This window comes from Nerophis ophidion, linkage group LG20 (genome assembly GCF_033978795.1).
Source record: "Nerophis ophidion isolate RoL-2023_Sa linkage group LG20, RoL_Noph_v1.0, whole genome shotgun sequence".
NCBI lineage: Eukaryota > Metazoa > Chordata > Actinopteri > Syngnathiformes > Syngnathidae > Nerophis > Nerophis ophidion.
In genome coordinates, this window is record NC_084630.1 from 13,919,638 (window position 1) to 13,939,901 (window position 20,264).

Consider the following 20,264-nt stretch of genomic DNA (forward strand, 5'->3'; position numbering starts at 1 on the left):
TACAATGATTTGCAAATAATTTTCAACCCATATTCAGTTGAATGTGCTACAAAGACAACATATTTGATGTTCAAACTGATAAAGATATTTTTTTTTTTGCAAATAATCATTAACTTTAGAATTTGAACACGTGACAAAGACTTTGGGAAAGGTGGCAATAAATACTGATAAAGTTGAGGAATGCTCATCAAACACTTATTTGGAACATCCCACAGGTGTGCAGGCTAATTGAGAAAAGGTAGGTGACATGATTGGGGATAAAAACAGCTTCCATGAAATGCTAAGTAATTCACAAACAAGGATGGGGCGAGGGTCACCACTTTGTAAGCAAATTGTGGAACAGTTTTAGAACAACATTTCTCAACGAGCTTTTGCAAGGAATTTAGGGATTTTACCATCTACGGTCCGTAAAATCATCAAAAGGTTCAGAGAATCTGGAGAAATCTCTGCACGTAAGCAATGATATTACGGACCTTTGACCCCTCAGGCGGTACTGCATCAAAAAACGACATCAGTGTGTAAAGGATATCATCACATGGGCTCAGGAACACTTCATAAAACCACTGTCAGTAACAACAGTTGGTCGCTACATCTGTAAGTGTAAGTTAAAACTCTACTCTGCAAAACAAAGCCGATTTATCAACAACACTGAGAAATGCCGCCGGCTTCGCTGGGCCCGAGCTCATCTAAGATGGACTGATGCAAAGTGGAAAAGTGTTCTGTGGTCTGACAAGTTCACATTTCAAATTGTATTTGGAAACTGTGGACGTGGTGTCCTCCGGAACAAAGAGGAAAATAACCATCCGGATTGTTATAGGCGCAAAGTTCAAAAGCCAGCATCTGTGATGGTATGGGGGTGCATCAGTTCCCAAGGTATGGGTAACTTACATTTCTGTGAAGGCACCATTAATGCTGAATGGTCCATACAGGTTTTGGATCCAAGCAACGTTATCATGGACGCCCCTGTTTATTTCAGCAAGACAATGCCAAGTCACCTGTTACAACAGCGTGGCTTCGTAAAAAAAGAGTGCGGGTACTTTCCTGGCCCGCCTGCAGTCCAGACCTGTCTCCCATCGAAAATGTGTGGCGCATTATGAACCGTAAAACACGACAGCGGAGACCCCGGACTGTTGAACGACTGAAGCTCTACATAAAACAAGAATGGGAAAGAATTTCACTTTCAAAGCTTCAACAATTAGTTTCCTCAGTTCCCAAACGTTTATTGAGTGATGTTAAAAGAAAAGGTGATGTAACACAGTGGTGAACATGCCCTTTCCCAACTACTTTGGCACGGATTGCAGCCATGAAATTCTAAGTTAATTATTATTTGCACAAAAAAATAAAGTTTATGAGTTTGAACATCAAATATCTTGTCTTTGTAGTGCATTCAATTGAATATGGGTAGAAAAGGATTTGCAAATCATTGTATTCCGTTTCTAACACAATTTCCCAACTCATATGAAATCGGGGTTTGTATGTTATGTTAACATACAAGACGCGTTCTCAGTTGGTTATTTATGCATCATTTAACGTACACTTATTCAGCCTGTTGTTCATTATTCTTTATTTATTTTAAATTGCCTTTCAAATGTCTATTCTTGGTGTTGGGTTTTATCAAATAAATTTCCCCCAAAAATGCGACTTATACTCCAGTACGATGTTTTTTTCCTTCTTTATTTTGTCTTTTCGTCAGGTGCGACTTATACTCCGGAACGACTTATACTCCGAAGAATACGGTAAATAGACTTCCTAATGGGGCCAAGTGGTTACAGCAAAATTCTAAAACATAATTAATTGAACCATCTACCTTGATTTTGGTTAATGCACAATTATCTTCTTAACTACTTAACTACTATAATCTACTTTTTAGGTTATTTCTTATTGTAGCCAGTAGAGATGCGCGGTTTGCGGTCTCATCCGCGGAGTCTGCGGATAAACCGCTGGTCGGGCGGGTGACATGACGAAAAAATAGATTTTAATTAGATCCGGGCGGGTGGCGGTTGAACCATTCGGAAATATTTGATATACATGGTTCAGGGATCGGTATCCTTTACCATTCAAGGAGCCATTTAGGACCCGTGTCACAAAGCGAAAAAGACAGTAGGAGACACAAACATTCTCTAGAATGACTGCAGACAGTCGCCCAGTTAATAAGTATTAGGGCGTGCTATGAAGCCATTGGCTTTGTCGCCTTCTACATCATGTACGATCTCCTTTTCAGTCCAGCAACGTGTTGCGCACACGACTGCAAGGCATACTGGGTGACACAGAGTACACTAATGGTTGTGATATAAACAATTTTAACACTCTTAGTAATATGCGCCACGCTGTGAAGCCACACCAAACAAGAATGACAAACACATTTTGGGGGAACATCCTCACAGTAACACAACATAAACGCAACACAACAAATACCCAGAATCCTTTGCATCCATGACAATTCCTGACTATTTTATACACCCCGCTAGCAGCAAACCCCGCCACCCCCCGTCCCTGTGCATCGGTAAGGTGGGCGGGTTTGGGGGCGCGGTATAAAATATATTCAGTTTTTGTCACGGATGCAAAGGATTCTGGGTATTTTTTGTGTTGCGTTTACGTTGTGTTACTGTGAGGATGTTCTCCCGAAATGTGTTTGTCATTCTTGTTTGGTGTGGCTTCACAGTGTGGCGCATATTAGTAAGAGTGTTAAAATTGTTTATATCACAACCATCAGTGTACTCTGTATCACCCAGTATGCCTTTCAATCTTGTACGTGTGATTGCGGAAGCTGCATACATCATGTTGCTGGTCTAACAACCGGTTCGTACATTTTGTTGGAGGTGTCAAAGGCAATGGCTTCATAGCACGCCCTTAACTTGTCATCAAAATTAACACCTTTGGATATTCGCGAGAACGTTGGTGGCTCCCATTGTCTTCTTTACTCTGTGAAACGGGTTTAAATAGCTCTTTATGTGGTAAAGGTGGCCGACCTCTGATGTATTTCAACGGGCGGGTGGCGGGCGGTTGCGGTTCTGATAAAATGTTGGTTCGGTGGAACAGCGGGTGGATGACGACTTTGATGATGCGGTTGCGGATGATATAATTGCCTATCCGCGCATCTCTAGTAGCCAGTGTGTCAAAAAACTGACAGAATTCGGGTAGTCCCGTGTTTGAGGTTTTCATCCCCATTGCTTCTGTGGAGGTGACTACATAGGACAATTTCATGAGGTTACTTCTGCTGCGTTTTTTTTGGCAGTGTTCACGCTTTGCGACACCTGGATGCATGTTGTGTAACTACACAAAATTACAGCCGGATTAAAAAACAGAGTAACCAAATCTGCAGTTTATGCCAGTCCAAAGCTCTAAATACGAGTTACAAACATTTTTCCAATAATCGCTTACCCCTACCTAATAGGTTAAATGTATCATGGTGGGTTACAATAGTATTCTACGCTTGCCCAATAAGCCTAGTAATAGATCATATACTTACAGTTTGTGTACAAGATGATTGCGCAGGTCCTGGGTGACATGCTCATGCCAGGCTTTCCTAGTGCCTGTTGCGGAGATGGGTGCTGCTGTGGGCAGATTGCTCATTGTGCTTGGGGCTAATCCGTCTGACAACAGCTGACTAAAGGTGAAGAAACCAAGTGGGGGATTCATCAACAATATAATATTGCCACTTTTAGGTCAAGCAATATTTCAAAATAACAGAGGAAAACAATGAACAATATTCAGGTCGCTGATTGTAACTCATGCATTTTTTAATTAGTGTCTATAATGTAGATAATAGCCATAAGGACTGACTTGTTAGTGTTGAGTGTGTTGGGAAGAGAGTCTGTGTGCAGGTTGGTCTGTTCCGAAGTAGTCACACCAATTGTGGCACCTGCAAGGGACTTCTGATTACCTGTAAAGACAATGCGACGAACACATGTCAGCACCTTGGCTTTGCAAGTCAAAATGGCTGAATTTCTGATGTATATACATTTCCATCGCAACTTGATAAAATCAATAACATTTTAAAATACTGCCATTAGCAATTACAATAAAACTGCATTGTGACTTTACCAAGTGCATTGATGGTTCTCATTTGCTGGGCCTGGGCATTCTGTGCACCTGTCGGCGGCCCTGAACCTGGGGTCTGTTGGGTCGGGGCATGCCCAGTGGCTTGGCTACCGTAAGGCAGCCCAAGTGCTGCGTAGGCTCTCTGCATAGAGCTAGGGTCTATTGGGGTTGAGGTATTGATAGAAGGAGCATTGGACTGGCCCCCACCAACTGCAGACATGGGGTTCTGGAGAGCAGCATTTGGGGAACTCATGGCTAGAAAGAAAGGTCAAACCAATCAGTGAAAAACACCAGAATACATAAATTCAAATTTTGTAGGTAGCGGTTTCTGTTGTTGACTATTGGACACGATTACTGTTTACACTTCAGTATTACAAAACCAATAAATAATCTGCACTGGAACCTTAAGGGGAAATGGCAAAAGGATATCAATCTAGCAATTGAGGTGCAATGAACCTGCTACTTACGCTGCTGTGTGCGCTTGTCACTAGCATTCTTCAATGGCAGGCAGACCGGACAGTCGTGTCGTGTGCAGTTTTTCCAGTGGGAGATGATCTGTCTGGATGATGCACAGTGAGCCACTAGAGAAACAACATTAGCAGAGTTCATAGTAAAATAATTGACCAACAAGGAGCCACGAAATACCTTTAGACCAAAGGTGTCAAAACCTTGAGACTTGGGGGCAGCATTGGGCAAAAAACATACTGCATTTAATTTGACCTACACATGTGCGCATACACACACACACACGCACGCACGCACGCACACACACACACACACACACACACACACACACACACACACACACACACACACACACACACACACACACACACACACACACACACCAGGGATGTAACGATGAACCGTATAATAATAAACCATGGTAAAACTCCTGACGGTTAGTAATACCGCTTACATTTGTAATTACCGAAAAACGGTAATTTATTAACGCATTTTAGGCAACACTGCTTACTTCCAGAAAATAACTCACAGCAGCGCTGGTGCATACGTCGTTCAGCTTGAAATAACATGGCGGAACACAACTATACGGACTTTGCGTCAGAGATTTACCCTTGGAGTAAACAGAACGAAGCGCTTGGTTCAACTTTATTTTGCCTCGCTTTTTGTGGAGCCTCAGCGTGGGTGTAAGAGCGCGTTGCTGTTTTTAAATGATGACAGGTGTGTACAATATTGTAGACAGATGCATCTGTCCCACACTAACATTATATAGCAAAGGAGAAAACTATTTGATGTTGCTCAATAAATTACTGTTTTTAATAAAGCGTCCATCAGCTCCTGTGACAGAGTTAATGACATGAGGAACCATGCAGCATGCAACAAGAACATGTCAAAAAACCAACACATTTAGCTGAACTGCACCAATTTTGTCAAGAGTAGTGGTCAAAAATTCAACCAGAAGCTTGCCAGAAGCTTGTGGATGGCTACCAAAAGTGCCTTATTGCAGTAAAACTTCCCAAGGAACATATGACCAAATATTAACATTGCTGTATGTATACTTTTGACCCAGCAGATTTGGTCACATTTTCAGTAGACCCATAATAAACTCTTAAAAGAACCAAACTTCATGAATGTTTTTTGTGAGCAACAAGTATGTGATCCAATCACTATCACAAAAAAAAAAAAAAAAAAAGAGTTGTAAAAATTATTGGCAACTCAAGACAGCCATGACATTATGTCCTTTACAAGTGTATGTAAACTTTTGAACACGACTGTAATGTATACAGTATGTATATAATATATATATAAGGCACTCCACATCGAGATGAGACAGATGAGGTGGTTCGGAACGCCTCCCTAGGGAGGTGTTTAGGGCACGTCCAGCCGGTAGGAGGCCACGGGGAAGACCCAGGACACGTTGGGAAGACTATGTCTCCCGGCTGGCCTGGGAACGCCTCGGGATCCCCCGGGAAGAGCTAGACGAAGTGGCTGGGGAGAGGGAAGTCTGGGCTTCCCTGCTTAGGCTGCTGCCCCCGCGACCCGACCTCGGATAAGCGGAGGATGATGGATGGATGGATGGATGTATATAACATATATAATATATAAATTATATATCATATATATTATAGAATATATAAGTTATATATATAATTATTTTATATATATATATATATATATATATATATATATATATATATATATATATATATATATACATATATATATATATATATATATATATATAAAACTATTCTATTTGAAGGCGACATGTATAGTAAGCTTATAAGCAGAAGCTAATACAGGTGTTCAAAGGTGTTTTTAAAATTAGCTGCAAAAGTCACATGGTGAAACTGTAAGGAATGTTATTTAGTCAAGGGTAATTAAGTTGAAATTATTGTATACATTTCAAAAATATCTATCAATTGTATGTTAAATATGTTATACAGATCATAATCTTCACATTTATATTGAAAAATATGTTTTGGATACAATTGTCAAGTGAGGATATATCAGTATGACACAGTTTTTAGAAGGTAATTTGATATTGACCCAAATGTAGAACTGTGAAGTGGAAACATGCATCCAATGATTCAGTGTTTTGCTCACTGTAACATATTTGGATGATCAATTTTATTACATTATTTGAAAGCTATTATCATAAAAACCAAGATAAATAAAAGATTGATTTATTTCACTTAATGTGTAATAAGATTTCATGTCATAAATAAATAAATGACAATAACACTGATTCTGATTCCATCCATGACAATGTCCTCCATCTGATTTGTTGTCTATTTACATGCATTTTCAAATAACCAATATTTGATCTGGGCAGCACGGTGGTAGAGGGGTTAGTCCGTCTGCCTGACAATACGAAGGTCCTCTGGATCTTTCTGTGTGGAGTTTGCATGTACTCCCCGTGACTGAGTGGGTTCCCTCCGGGTACTCCGGCTTCCTCCCACCTCCAAAGACATGCACCTGGGGATAGGTTGATTGGCAACACTAAATGGTTCCTAGTGTGTTGATGTGAGTGTGAATGTTGTCTGTCTGTGTTTGTCCTGCGATGAGGTGGCGACTTGTCCAGGGTGTACGCCGCTTTCCGCCCGATTGTAGCTGAGATAGGCACCAGCGACCCCAAAAGGGAATAAGCGGTAGCAATGGATTGATGGATGATCTCACCGTGGTTATACTAAGTGAGCATCTGACTCACAGCTTTGTCTTCCAAAATAATTGTTAGTTTTGCTCATTTCTGACATAAGAATCTATCGCCATTCCTAAATACCCCCAACTTACCCTGGCATGATTTCCCAGCTTGGCAGTGGGTCATGTGGTTGAGGACGTTCTTCATGGTGCGGCAGTGGGGTAGGTCACAGGCTCGTACCTCTCCATTAGCCTGCTCCCGTCGCTGGCACTTGTGTGCATGGAGCAGAAGTACCAGCTGCTGCTGGATCAGTTTGCGCTTCTCAGGGTCAGCTGTCGGGCCTGCTGAAGGCACTGCCATTCCTCCACCACTGGCCACGGGCAGCATGGCTGCCTGCTGCTGCGGCTGCTGCTTGAGTATGAACACAAAAGACGGTGCTGTGATGAACCACATTTAAATAGGTAATATCTTGATATGGTCTTCTGAGTGGGGACACCATGAGAGAAATTTACTATTGAAAGCAGTAAAAATTACAGCGAATTAACCTACAAGGTAAAAATAAAGACATATTTTTAATATAACAGGGTCTCTGCAGGTTTCAACAAGTTAAATTTAAAACTTTAAGACATTTTTTAAAACCATAATTAATACAATGTAACTCCATTTCACATTCATAAAGACAAAAAAAGCACAAAGACACAAAGAAAAGCGGAACTACTGTATGTGAATTCATTCACTGTTATTTCCCATTGGAAAACAAACTGTTTAACCTAACTAAAAAAAACAACAGAAGTCTCTCTAACAAATTTGTTTGGAAAACAATATTGTCAAATATCGCATAGTAATTTTTCTGATTTTCCATTGTTTACCAATGCTTTCATGCCCAATGTTCCAGATTTCTCGCAGAAGGTGCAGTGTACTTCTGTCAAGTCTTTTCACGTAAGAACAAGCAGAAAGTCATCCATAGTGGAGGAAAACGCATCTATGAAAGTGACTCTTACGACCTGTTAAATCTAAATGGTTAACTTTTGCATTGTCAGAATTGACCCAACAGGGAAAAAAAATAAATGATAAATGATAAATGGGTTGCACTTGTATAGCGCTTTTCTACCTTCAAGATACTCAAAGCGCTTTGACACTACTTCCACATTTACCCATTCACACACTGATGGAGGGAGCTGCAATGCAAGGCGCTAACCAGCACCCATCAGGAGCAAGGGTGAAATGTGTTGCTCAGGACACAACGGACGTGACGAGGTTGGAACTAGGTGGGGATTGAACCAGGGACCCTCGGGTTGCGCACGGCCACTCTCCCACTGCGCCACGCCGTACCTACAGTACGACTGTCTAGGGCGGGGCGATACGGACGAAAAAAAAGTAAAGCTCGGCATATTTTTACTCAAACTCGATATTCCATATCATTTTCGGTGAAAGTATACGTATAAAGACATTCATTCTTGAGTGAGATTCACTGAAATTTAACTGTGGCACTTTTATCAACCTAGTTAGTCAAAATGGGTATTAACAGCATAAAAAATAAACTGTTTTAATAGTACATAATTACATAACATAAATAAAATAGATACATTTTATTTATACGTAAAATAAATAACATAGCCGTGCAAATAATATAAAAAGTATAAAACTCAGATAAAAAAATACATTTGCAGGCATGCACTTGGTGATTTCCCTTCCTGGTATAATGACCCACCCTATCTTGCTATAACTGATTGGCCTGTCCCTAACCATTCGTTACTCATCATAGAAAAACAACCAACCAATCATGGATGTTCTTATATGTGCAAGCACTCTTGGAAGGAGGGAGGGGAGGGGTTTAGTAGCCCATGGCGGGGGGGAAAAAGGAACACATTTTAACGTGAAATAAATCATATCTATATTACGAAATGTTTTAAATTCATATCTTGTTTAAAAATATATCGATATATCTTACAAACTAGATATCGCGCCCAGCCTTGCTCCTGTCTGACCAAAGTTGTGAAAAACAGGGAACACAGATAAATAATTGTCTAGAAAGAAATCAACAGTATTGGCTTGCAAGCCTCAAACAGGATTTGGATAGGAGGAATGTTGGCAACATTAAGATTTGCTCAGCTCATTTTGTATCTGGTATGGATTTCACACTAAAAAGTATTTTCTCCTGTTATTGTGATTTTCTTTGAAAATATATTGCTATTATACAAGGACTAATTGTTACGTTAGCATGACCAGATGACGATTACATATCTTCTATGTTTTCTGGGTACTCACAAAACAACAAACAGATTGTAAACAGACAACCTTTATAGCTTTTCATGGAACCTCTTGATTAAATTGAGCACTGCTGCCACTAAGCCGCAGGCTGGTGTATTGTTCTAACAAATACTAAAGTGTAGACAAAGTTACGAAAATCTCCGCTGCTGCTCTGGACGCCCCTGACACCTTGCCGCTACCCCCCATTTGAGAAACACAGGTTTACTGTATGGCAAAGGTGGAATTTACAGGCACTAACCATGTTTGGCACACTGGTAACAGCTGCCCCCTTGAGTTCACTGGGAAAAGGTGGTAGACTGTTGGCAAGGGCAGTCTTGTTCTGGGGATGCTGCTGAGGGTTTATCTGCTGGCCAGGCCCTGCAGCTCCCGGTCCATAGGACTGAGTCACAAATGGAACCCCACTGCTACCCAAGCCCATCTGAAATAAAATAATAAAAACACTTTAGTTTGTTGTATGATCTCTACAAACCCACACAATGTGGCTAATTAAGAGTGAACATTGAAAATGGTCTTCTGAGCTATGCAGATTATGTCATGATTAGCGTTCTAATCTGACAAAGTGAATGGTAGGCGGCACACTGAGGGGACTAATGATTTAATGTCACTCCAAGACCATTTTCAGCAATAGGGCTACAACTATGGTTGGGTGATACTGTGCATTATAAGAATTGAATGTACATTATATAAATGTGGCCAATAACAGAGCTTGTATTTAGGGCTGGGCGATATATCGATATATACGATATATCGCGGGTTTGTCTCTGTGCGATATAGAAAATGACTATATCGTAATATTAGAGTATACGTTCTCACGCAGTTACTTTTAGTTGTGGGCGTACACTTCAGGCTCTTTTCACTCTTTCCTGTCTTTCCTTCTCCCAGACAAGCAGGCGCACATTTTTACATAAGTCACATACTGTCACGTCATACGTCACCATATGTGTCCGCCCTCGCGGAGCAGAGAGGTAGCATACTGGGCTACGTTAGCTGCTAACGTAGACATACAAGAGAAAGAAGGTGCGGATCTGGTAACAAATGAAGGAAGACTTAATTCCCAATAAAAACAGCAGGCTTTCCATCCTCTGGCGGTGGTTCGGCTTCAAGCGGGAATATGTCGAACAGACAACCGTAAATTGTCAAGTGTGGGGGGGGAAAGCGTTGCTATAAAAAGTAGCATTACTGCTAATATGTAGCATAATTTGAAAAGTCACTCGCTAGAGAATGAAGAGAATTTCATAACCTTAGTAACATACCACATAGTGAAGGACGAATACTATTTGATTTCCTATTATGCAGCTCATTTTTATTTGACACTTAAAATGTCTCTGACAATCTTGCACTTTATGTTTTGGAAATGACTTGAATGTTTGTGTCATTGCTTAATAACTTTAATAAATACACTTTTGGTCAATTGACATAGTTGTGATTTCCCTCTCTGCATGAAAGTTTAAAAGTAGCATATATGAATGCATTATGAAGAAGAATGTTTTAATGTATACACATATAATCATCATACTGCTGTGATTACATGCATCGAGTGTTCATTCAAGGCCAAGGGAAAATATCGTGCTATATATCGTATATCGCGATATGGCCTCAAAATATCGCGATATTAAAAAAGGCAATATCGTCCAGCCCTACTTGTATAAATGTTATTCAGAGAGGAAGATACATGCACAATGACGCCACTGACTACTGAGCATAATATATGCACAATAATTTTTTACAGATGAATTTCTGCTGCTCGCACCAATGACAAATAACTGATTAATATCTAACTTTAAAAATCTAGATATGACTATAATTTGTGTACCTCTGGAGGGAAAAAAAACTCAAACAAAGGCAAACCTGTCTATGTAACCCAGCTTCTAGGCCAAATGACAAGGTACACACCAAATATTGTTAACAATCTAAATTAGGGCTGGGCGATATGGCCTTTTTTTAATATCTCAATGTTTTTATGCCATATCGCGATACACGACATATATCTCGATATTTTGCCTTGGCCTTGAATTAACACTTGATGCATATAATCACAGCAGTATGATGACTTTATGTGTCTACATTAAAACATTCTTCTTCATACTGCATTCATATATGCTACTTTTAAACTTTCATGCAGAGAGGGAAATCACAACTATGTCAATTGACCAAAAGTGTATTTATTAAAGTTATTAAGCAATGACACAAACATTCAAGTCATTTCCAAAACATAAAGTGCAAGATTGTCAGAGACATTTTAAGTGTCAAATAAAAATGAGCTGCATAATAGGAAATCAAATAGTATTTGTCCTTTGCTATGTGGTAGGTTACTACGGACGTTATTAAAGTCTTATGTTGACTATTTTTTTCATACGGTGTTGATCTGGAAACGTTTGCCTCGGCATTTTGATGGTGTGGAACCAAACGGAGATGTTAACATGCAGTTTCAATCACTCTTCATTCTATCGCAGGTGACTTTTCAAATGATGCTACATATTATCAGTAATTCTACTTTTGGCAGCAACGCTTTTGGCCCACACTTAACAAATTACGGTTGTCTGTTCGACATATTCCCACTTGAAGCCGAACCACCGCCAGACGATGTTTGGCGCCTGGAGTTTTTCTTGGGAATTAATTATTCCTTCATTCGCACCTTCTTTCTCTCGTTTTACCACTCGCACGGCTCCGCTAGCATCACAGCTAAAGTTACCCATGCTTCTACCAGTCGGCTCTGCGAGGTCGTATACGTATGTGACGTATGACGTGACACTATGATGTGTGTACGTTTGTGCGCTTGCTGTCTGTGAGAAGGACAGACAAGAAAGAGTGAGGAGAGCCTGTAATGTAATGCCCGAAGCTAAAAGCAACTGCATGAAAACGTATACTCGAACATCATGATATAGTCATTTTCTATATCACACAGAGACAAACCCGCGATATATCGTGTATATCGATATATCGGCCAGCCCTAATCTAAATATTGTATTTTACGATAAATAATAGTTAACGTAAGATATTCTCTCTTACAGGCATGTGCTTTGAACTTAATGAAAATGACTGAAAATAGGCCGGGGGGCCGCAGCCCCCAGTCAAGTCCACTGCGGGCGGACAAGGGGGACCCCACCCCCAAACCTCCTGGTTTTTCAGCAATTGAACATGCAAAAATTGGCAAAAAAAAAACCCCCACACCATTTAAAGATGTTTTAGGGTTTAAAGAATTAAAAAAATATCAACATAGTCTGTTTCACTCATTATGTTAATTAGTCACTACAGTAATTACAACTTCTGTTCACATCCAAAGAAACTACATGGGTTAGCCTATTCTATACAATATTTACAACCTTACTAATGTTCACTTCACAGCCACAGATAGTTCATCTAGTTATTTTCATTATTTACACATTACTTTGGTTTATTCGCACATTACTTTGGCATTTTTGCTTTGATGGCTCCGACATGAACCTTCCTGGCAAATTTCTGAGCAGCTTGTGTTTCCTTTTTTGCTTTAGTGGATTCTGCCTTTGATTTTATAGCCAATTTCCGTCTCTTCGACTCTCTTTCCATTTCAACTGCTCCAAATGGAAATATAATGCAAAAATCATAAGGAGTAACAACCATTGTTTATTCTATTAGCTAACTTCCTTTATCTAATTAGCCATTTGTGATTCATAGCATGAAATAAATATCTTGTCGTCATGTTTTTTTATGTTTCATAGTGATTAAACTATTCAATGTCAAAATATATAAAATAGAAATAATGAATAAAATGTCAGCTACTGTCTTGTTCTAAAACACCAAGGAAAATGAAATTTAGCATTTAGACAGGCTATACTATAGCAAAAGTAATCACGTCTTCCATAATCATTTGTGTTCCTCCTCTATACATCAGTCAATTTTTCAGTCAGTTTTCTTCCTCTGATGTGGAATCCGAGCCAAGGATGTTGTGGTTTGTACAGCCCTTTGTGATTAAGGGCTTTGTAAATAAACTTTGACTGACTGATTGATTGACTGATGTATTGTGAGCTTGTGCCATTAGTGTATCTCCCTAGTTATTAACATGCAATATAAATATCTGACTAAAACTGTTAGCTTTACTTATCATATTTATCACTCGGGGTGCACAATCATTTCTGGACCGATAATAGGATTTACGATTCATGGATGAGGTGTGAGTTATACCTCCATAGTGAGGCCATATTTGGTTAGAACAAATCTACAGGTATAGTTTGTCAAACCTACCTTTGAGTCTTTTTTACAGTTTAAAAAAATGTTTTAAATATTTTTTTTCTCCTCTTGCTCAGGCATACTTTTTGCCCCCCTTGTGTAGCTTGTGTAGATTGCGCCGTCCCCTTACCTCCTTATCGGCACTAGCAAAATATACCTGATTCCAATGCTAATGGAAGCAAGGCGTTTGTTCCCAAGAAAAACTAATTGTTGTCAGTACTTTGGTTTTGCGGCATTTGGCATGCAACAAATGACTGCACACGGCAACATTTATTTAAAAACGTATTATATTCCAACATCTGAAACCTAAGCCTCCAACCGAGTGCGGGAAATGCAACTCTTAACGAGGCAAATAAGACCGAAACAAACAAACAAAGGGCTCAAAAGCAACGGTTGAAGGTGCATGGTGGAATCATTTCCCCAAAGTATGTATAACGATACCACGTATGATGAGAAAGAAGCTTAGTGCACAGAGCAATAACTACACCGTCGCTCTGGACACCGCCAAGATGTGTGCATAAAACAAGCCTCTGTTTATCCACTAATTAAAACAAACTATAGTCCTCAATGTTTTACTTTATCATTTATTTGGATACAATGTATAATACTACATTTTTATTTATATGAGTATTTTATTCAAGACAGAAGTTTTAAGTTTGCACTATTGTGATCTCAATGTTGGAGACAATTGTTTATTTGCATGGAATGTGCAATGCTACAATTTTGTTAACACAAGTATTTTAATCAATACAGAAGTGTTGCTTGTTTTTAATTTAGTTCTTTGAAAATGAATTCCATTAAAAAGTACAATTTATACCTTGTTTAAAAATAAGATTATTGGCCCTGCGATGAGGTGACGACTTGTCCAGGGTGTACCCTGCCTTCCGCCCGATTGTAGCTGAGATAGGCGCCAGCGCCCCCCGCGACCCCGAAAGGGAATAAGCGGTAGAAAATGGATGGATGGATGGATGAATTTTGCTAAGAGTAAAAAGCAGTGTATGCATTGTCATTTTAATGTACTACTTTTAGATTGAATAAAGAAAAAACTGGTTTCGAATTATTTCTGTCATTTGTATTCAAGGGGTTTTTTCTTTAAAAAAATAGGGGGGGGGGAAAGGCAAAGAAAAACTGCAAATACAATTTTTTGTGCAAAAAAAATCTGAGATTTTATTTTCAGGGCCTAATGGGGCCTCTCAAGACCGCCCATAAAGCCCTCCAAATAACCATCCAAAACCCGCCAACAACACTCTACATGTACTTGTTGTGACCTAAGTGTTAACTAAATATTAGCGATATTGTCATCATAGACAAAGGCATTTTTTAATTCCCAGTCGACGATGTAATGGACTGTCACACACGTACGGTTCTGGTCAGGGCCAAGTAAGTGACTTTACTTGATAATGTGAACTTGCTTAGTGACGAGCTTCATGGACTAAAAAAAAAAGCGTGCCTATCGATAGAGCAGCCTGTTTATCTTCACAGACACGTGGCGAAACCACCTCTTATATTCATATATAATATATATATATATATATATATATATATATATATATATATATATTAATATATATACATAGGGATGATGTTCGTTAAGAAATTATCGAGTTCGAGCCCATTATCGAATCCTCTTATCGAACTGATTCCTTATAGCAGGGGTGCCCATTACGTCGATCGCGAGCTACCAGTCGACCGCGGGGGGTGTGTCAGTCGATCTCGAGCCAGGCTTTTAAAAAAAATAGACCTAAAAATTAGTGATCATCAATCTTCATCAAGACGTCACTTAAATGCCATTCACGGTACCGGAGGGTCTTGTGAGATGACGCTGGCTGCTGCAAGATCATTATTATGAAAATATGACCGAGAGGAAGGCGAGAAACACTTTTTATTTCAACAGACTCTCGCGCCGTACCTTCCGTCAAAACTCTAAAGGCCGACTGCACATTTCCTATCTTCACAATAAAAGCCCTGCTTCATGCTGCCTGCGCTAACTAAATACGGAGTCTCGGAAAACTGGCGTGCACAAGCGATCCCTCAGAAAGCTGGCGTGCACATCACTTGTGCACGCCAGCTTTCCGAGACTCTTATTTTGTTAGCGCAGGCAGCATGAAGCAGGGCTTTTATTGTGAAGATAGGAAATGTGCAGTCGGCCTTTAGAGTTTTGACGGAAGGGACGGCGCGAAAGTCTGTTGAAATAAAAAATGTTTCTCGCCTTCCTCTCTGTCATTTTTTCATAATAATGAACTGGCAGCAGCCAGCGTCATCTCACAAGACCCTCGGGTGCCGTGAATGTCAATCAAGCAAGCTACGGAATTTGCCGCCAATGTTTTTCTTGTAAAGTGTATGGAAGCTGGATGAATTAGATGCCAAAAACCAACCACTTTCATGTGGTATTGTACGGAAAGGACAACTTTTTTTCTCCTCCATTTGAAAATGTGGGCGTTATCATCATTACTGTCTGATTCCAATCAATGCAAGTCATCAGAATCAGGTAATACACCAACTTATATTCTTGTCTTTGTGAAAGAAAGACATCTATATGTGTTACACATGCTTGTATTATCATTAAACACATTTAACTTGTTTACAAAAATGTCTCATAAATAAATAAATATAAATGATATATATAAATGAGGTAGATCCCCTCGAGTTGGTCAATTGAAAAGTAGCTCGCTTGCAGAAAAAGTGTGGGCACCCCTGCCTTATAGAATAGCTTATCGAATCCAGATAGGTTGTTGTGTGTGCACTGAGTTCCAAAAGTCATAGATGTTATATGACTGAGCCGGCACGCAGTTTATTTTGTACCGTCCAGAAGAAGTGCACACCAAGTCTGAAGCTCTTTTTAAACTTTTATTGAGCAACCTATACTAACACAGCTCAATTTATCTCTTCCCTCCCACGCGCACGTCTATCCTCACTCCTCATTTTGGCAACAACAACGCTTCCTCCTTCTTCGCCAATCACCTTACAGGCGTGCTACGTTCACAACAATGGGAATTCTGCATATCACTCACTCAAGAACACAACATCAACCTCAGCAGGACGTTACACCATGGAGGAAAAGCGGACGTGACTGTGGACAGCATGCAGCCGTTAAAGGGTGAAGGTTTCTGGTGAGAAAGGATGCTAAAGGCACGACCCCAGTGAGCATATAGTGCCGCTATGTGTGTTGTAAATAAAACATTTGCCGACAAACACATCACCAACATGGATGAGGTGCCGCTCACTTTTGCCATCGCTGTGAAGCACACTGGAGAAGAATGGGACCAGCACGGTAGCGAATCCATACGCACAACGGGGCAAGAGAAGTCGGCTTCTACTGTTGTTCTAGCTTGCTATGCTAATGGAGAGGGAATCTGGCGTGTTTGATGAAGAACTTGCCCAGCTGTTCATTTGGGACACAGAAGATGACGACTTTGATGGATTTGTGAATGAGGATTGATCAAAAAAATAATGTTAACACATTAGGGGTGTAACGGTACGTGTATTTGTATTGAACCGTTTCCGTACGAGCGTTTCGGTTCAGTTCGGAGGTGTACCGAACGAGTTTCCTCCCACACGGACATATTAAGTAGCATAAACAATACTCAAAATGCCGGACATTTGAGGCATTTAAGAAACTCTGCCCTGACAGCCCTGCAAAAGAGGACGTATGGTCAGTCTATCCCACCTAGTACCAACCTCGTCACGTCCGTTGTGTCCTGAGCAAGACACTTAACCCTTGCTCCTGATGGGTGCTGGTTGGCGCCTTGCATGGCAGCTCCCTCCATCAGTGTGTGTGAATGGGTAAATGTGGAAGTAATGTCAAAGCGCTTTGAGTACCTTGAAGGTAGAAAAGCGCTATACAAGTACAACCCATTTATCATTTATTTATCCTAGCCCGGTCGCTGCTAGCATGCTAGCAAAAGAGGACATGTCCGCTGCTAGCAGCGATCGGACTCGAATAGACTGACCATACGTCCTCTTTTCATCGGACATGTCCTCTTTTGCGGGGCTGTCAGGGCAGAGTTTCCTAAATGCCTCTATTGTCACGCATTTTGAGTTATGGCTGCGTGTATTAACAATGTACGTTCAAGGTTAAGAAGAGGTAAAAAAAAAACCTTGTGCGCGCAGCAACATTCGTGAGGGAGGGGCAGAGAGCGAGAGAGTCATTATAAATGCGCATGCGTCTCCAGGCTCTGCTTTTTATCCATTGATTTATCAGATTTAATTTTTCATTATCTATAGCAGGGGTTTCAAAAGTGTGCCCTGGAGGCCATTTGCGGCCCACAGCTAATGTTTTAAAAGCCCACGGCACATTATGAAAATACTATTAAAATAAACAAAAACATATCAAAACTGAAATAAAAAAGCTTGAAGGTTAAATGTAATTTAGAAAAAGTTGCAATGTTGACTAATAAAACATCCATTCATCCATCCATTTACTACCGCTTATTCCCTTTTGGGGTCGCGGGGGGCGCTGGCGCCTATCTCAGCTACAATCGGGCGGAAGGCGGGGTACACCCTGGACAAGTCGCAACATCATCGCAGGGCCAACACAGATAGACAGACAACATTCACACTCACATTCACACACTAGGGCCAATTTAGTGTTGCCAATCAACCTATCCCCAGGTGCATGTCTTTGGAAGTGGGAGGAAGCCGGAGTACCCGGAGGGAACCCACGCATTCACGGGGAGGACATGCAAACTGAACACAGAAAGATCCCGAGCCTGGGATTGAACCCAAGACTAAAGGACCTTCGTAGTGTGAGGCAGACGCACTAATAAAACAAAGCTGTTTTTTTTTCTATCAAACTGTGATTGCTCAAAACATAATATTGAATCAAAATCAATGTTATTATGAATCATTGACCTATCCAAAGTTCCGATTACTTCACATCAAATATTCCAGTAAAAAAATATTTTTGGTGGAAGATTTTGCAAATTTGGTAAATAAATATCCCAAAATTTTTTTATTTTGTTGTTTTTTTAATGTACCGAAAATGAACCGAACCGTGAACTCTGAACCGAGGTACGTACCAGACTGAAATTTTTGTGTACCGTTACACCCCTAGAGCACATTGATAAATACTTCAGTAAAGTACAACCGAACTCAACTTTGCTCCTGCTGCCTTTTTAAAACAGCGTCCATGCATGCGAGCGTATGTTTTAAGCTAGCGTATGTTTAATCATGCTTGCGCCCGAAAATACGCTGCGCCTTATTTATGCGTTAAATACAGAAATAGCAACCATAACTGACACGGCGCCTTTTAATACTGTGCGTCCTATGGTCACGAAAATACGGAATAGTGGCTTTGATAACAGGAACCGGTTCTCAAAAAGGGATTCAAATTCCATGGAATCGGTTCTTTTCTTATCAAAAAATCGGGAGAACCGGTTTCGATCATCCCTATATATATATATAAATCCTTAATTTTTACTATACTACTATAATAATAAACATTTAAAAGGAAAATCCACCCACATTGCAAAGGAGCTGAATGTAAGAAGCAAACAGACAGAGGAAGAGAAAACGACAGGGAAAACACACAAAAGGCACACATACTGAAGCGCTGAGACGTGTGTCTGTCTTGTGCACAAATACAATAATTTACACTCTGTGGTTTTGTCTGCAGGCGCAAAAATGAATGACTGAATGAAGCGTTCGTACACAGAGACATTGTTCGCACACAAAGGCATGATTGGGCCGAGCCAAAAGTTCGGAATTCGAAACATTTGCAAATAGAGGGGTTCGTAAATCAAGGATCCACTGTAATATGAAAGCATTACGAAAGTGACTAACCTTGTTCATGTTGCTTGTTTGCTGTCCCGGACTGAGCGTAGCATGTGCACCCATCTGCTGTCCTCCCTGTGAAAGCGTATCTGCCAAAGCACTGCTAGCTCCTATCGTTCCCGGCGAAGCTCCTTGCAATGTCTGTCCCTGGTACTGTAGCCCTACCACCCCTGATCCTCGTCCTCTTCCAGCTACGGGCCCAAGTCCCCCGTTCATGACTTGCCCAGGTTGAGACTGACCACCCTGAGCTTGTAGCCCAGAATGACCCTGGTTGTTATTCATCAAGGCCTGGTTGAAGCCTGGATTGTTCATACTCAATGTGGCAGCATTGTTGTTGTTCGGCCCTGCTGTTCCAGTTGCTGTTCCTGCTTTTTGGCCTTGAGGGGATGAGTGGTTGTTGGGGGAGCCTTGACCAAGGGGGCTTTTTCCCAATGGTGTTCCATGCTGAGGGCCCATACTTCCTGGTTGTGGGCTACCAGAGCTCAGTCCTGCGCCTGTGATTGTAGAGGTGCTACCGGCTCGTAGGAGCTCTGAGAGCTGCCTGTGCTTTGCGGCAGCATCTGGGAGCACAGTGCCACCACCCGGCCCACCAGCGACAGGTGTTGAGCCTCCATTTGTGGACATTCCACCCATCAGGCTCAGATCCCCACCATTGGGTATCAGCTCATCTGGAAGGTCGTTTTCCAAATCGTCCCAAGACAGTGACCCAAGATCTAAAATAGAAATAGGAAAAGAACAGGTCTAAGATGAGTATGTTTGTTACAAATAGGGATGTGTAATTTTGAAACTTCAACCAATAGGGTACCGAGTACAGGTACCTGGAATTCGATACCAATACTCCATGGTACTTTTGTGTGTGTGGATGGTTAGT

General features: G+C 40.7%; 1 protein-coding gene across 5 annotated transcripts in view; it reads right to left on the bottom strand.

The window, feature by feature from the left end:
- The window catches only part of crebbpa (CREB binding protein a), a 71,870-nt gene that overhangs the window by 21,824 nt on the left and 29,782 nt on the right, over nucleotides 1–20,264 (bottom strand). For 3 of the 5 annotated variants that reach the window (XM_061880514.1, XM_061880512.1, XM_061880510.1), the window contains exons 2-8: nucleotides 19,403–20,106; nucleotides 9,654–9,833; nucleotides 7,297–7,555; nucleotides 4,509–4,622; nucleotides 4,045–4,296; nucleotides 3,784–3,883; nucleotides 3,470–3,607 (exon numbers count right to left, since the gene is read on the bottom strand). In XM_061880514.1, the coding sequence (XP_061736498.1) occupies nucleotides 3,470–3,607; nucleotides 3,784–3,883; nucleotides 4,045–4,296; nucleotides 4,509–4,622; nucleotides 7,297–7,555; nucleotides 9,654–9,833; nucleotides 19,403–20,106 (1,747 nt within the window). The remainder of the gene's footprint in view (nucleotides 1–3,469; nucleotides 3,608–3,783; nucleotides 3,884–4,044; nucleotides 4,297–4,508; nucleotides 4,623–7,296; nucleotides 7,556–9,653; nucleotides 9,834–19,402; nucleotides 20,107–20,264) is intronic. The other 2 variants (XM_061880511.1, XM_061880513.1) reach the window with 2 other exon arrangements.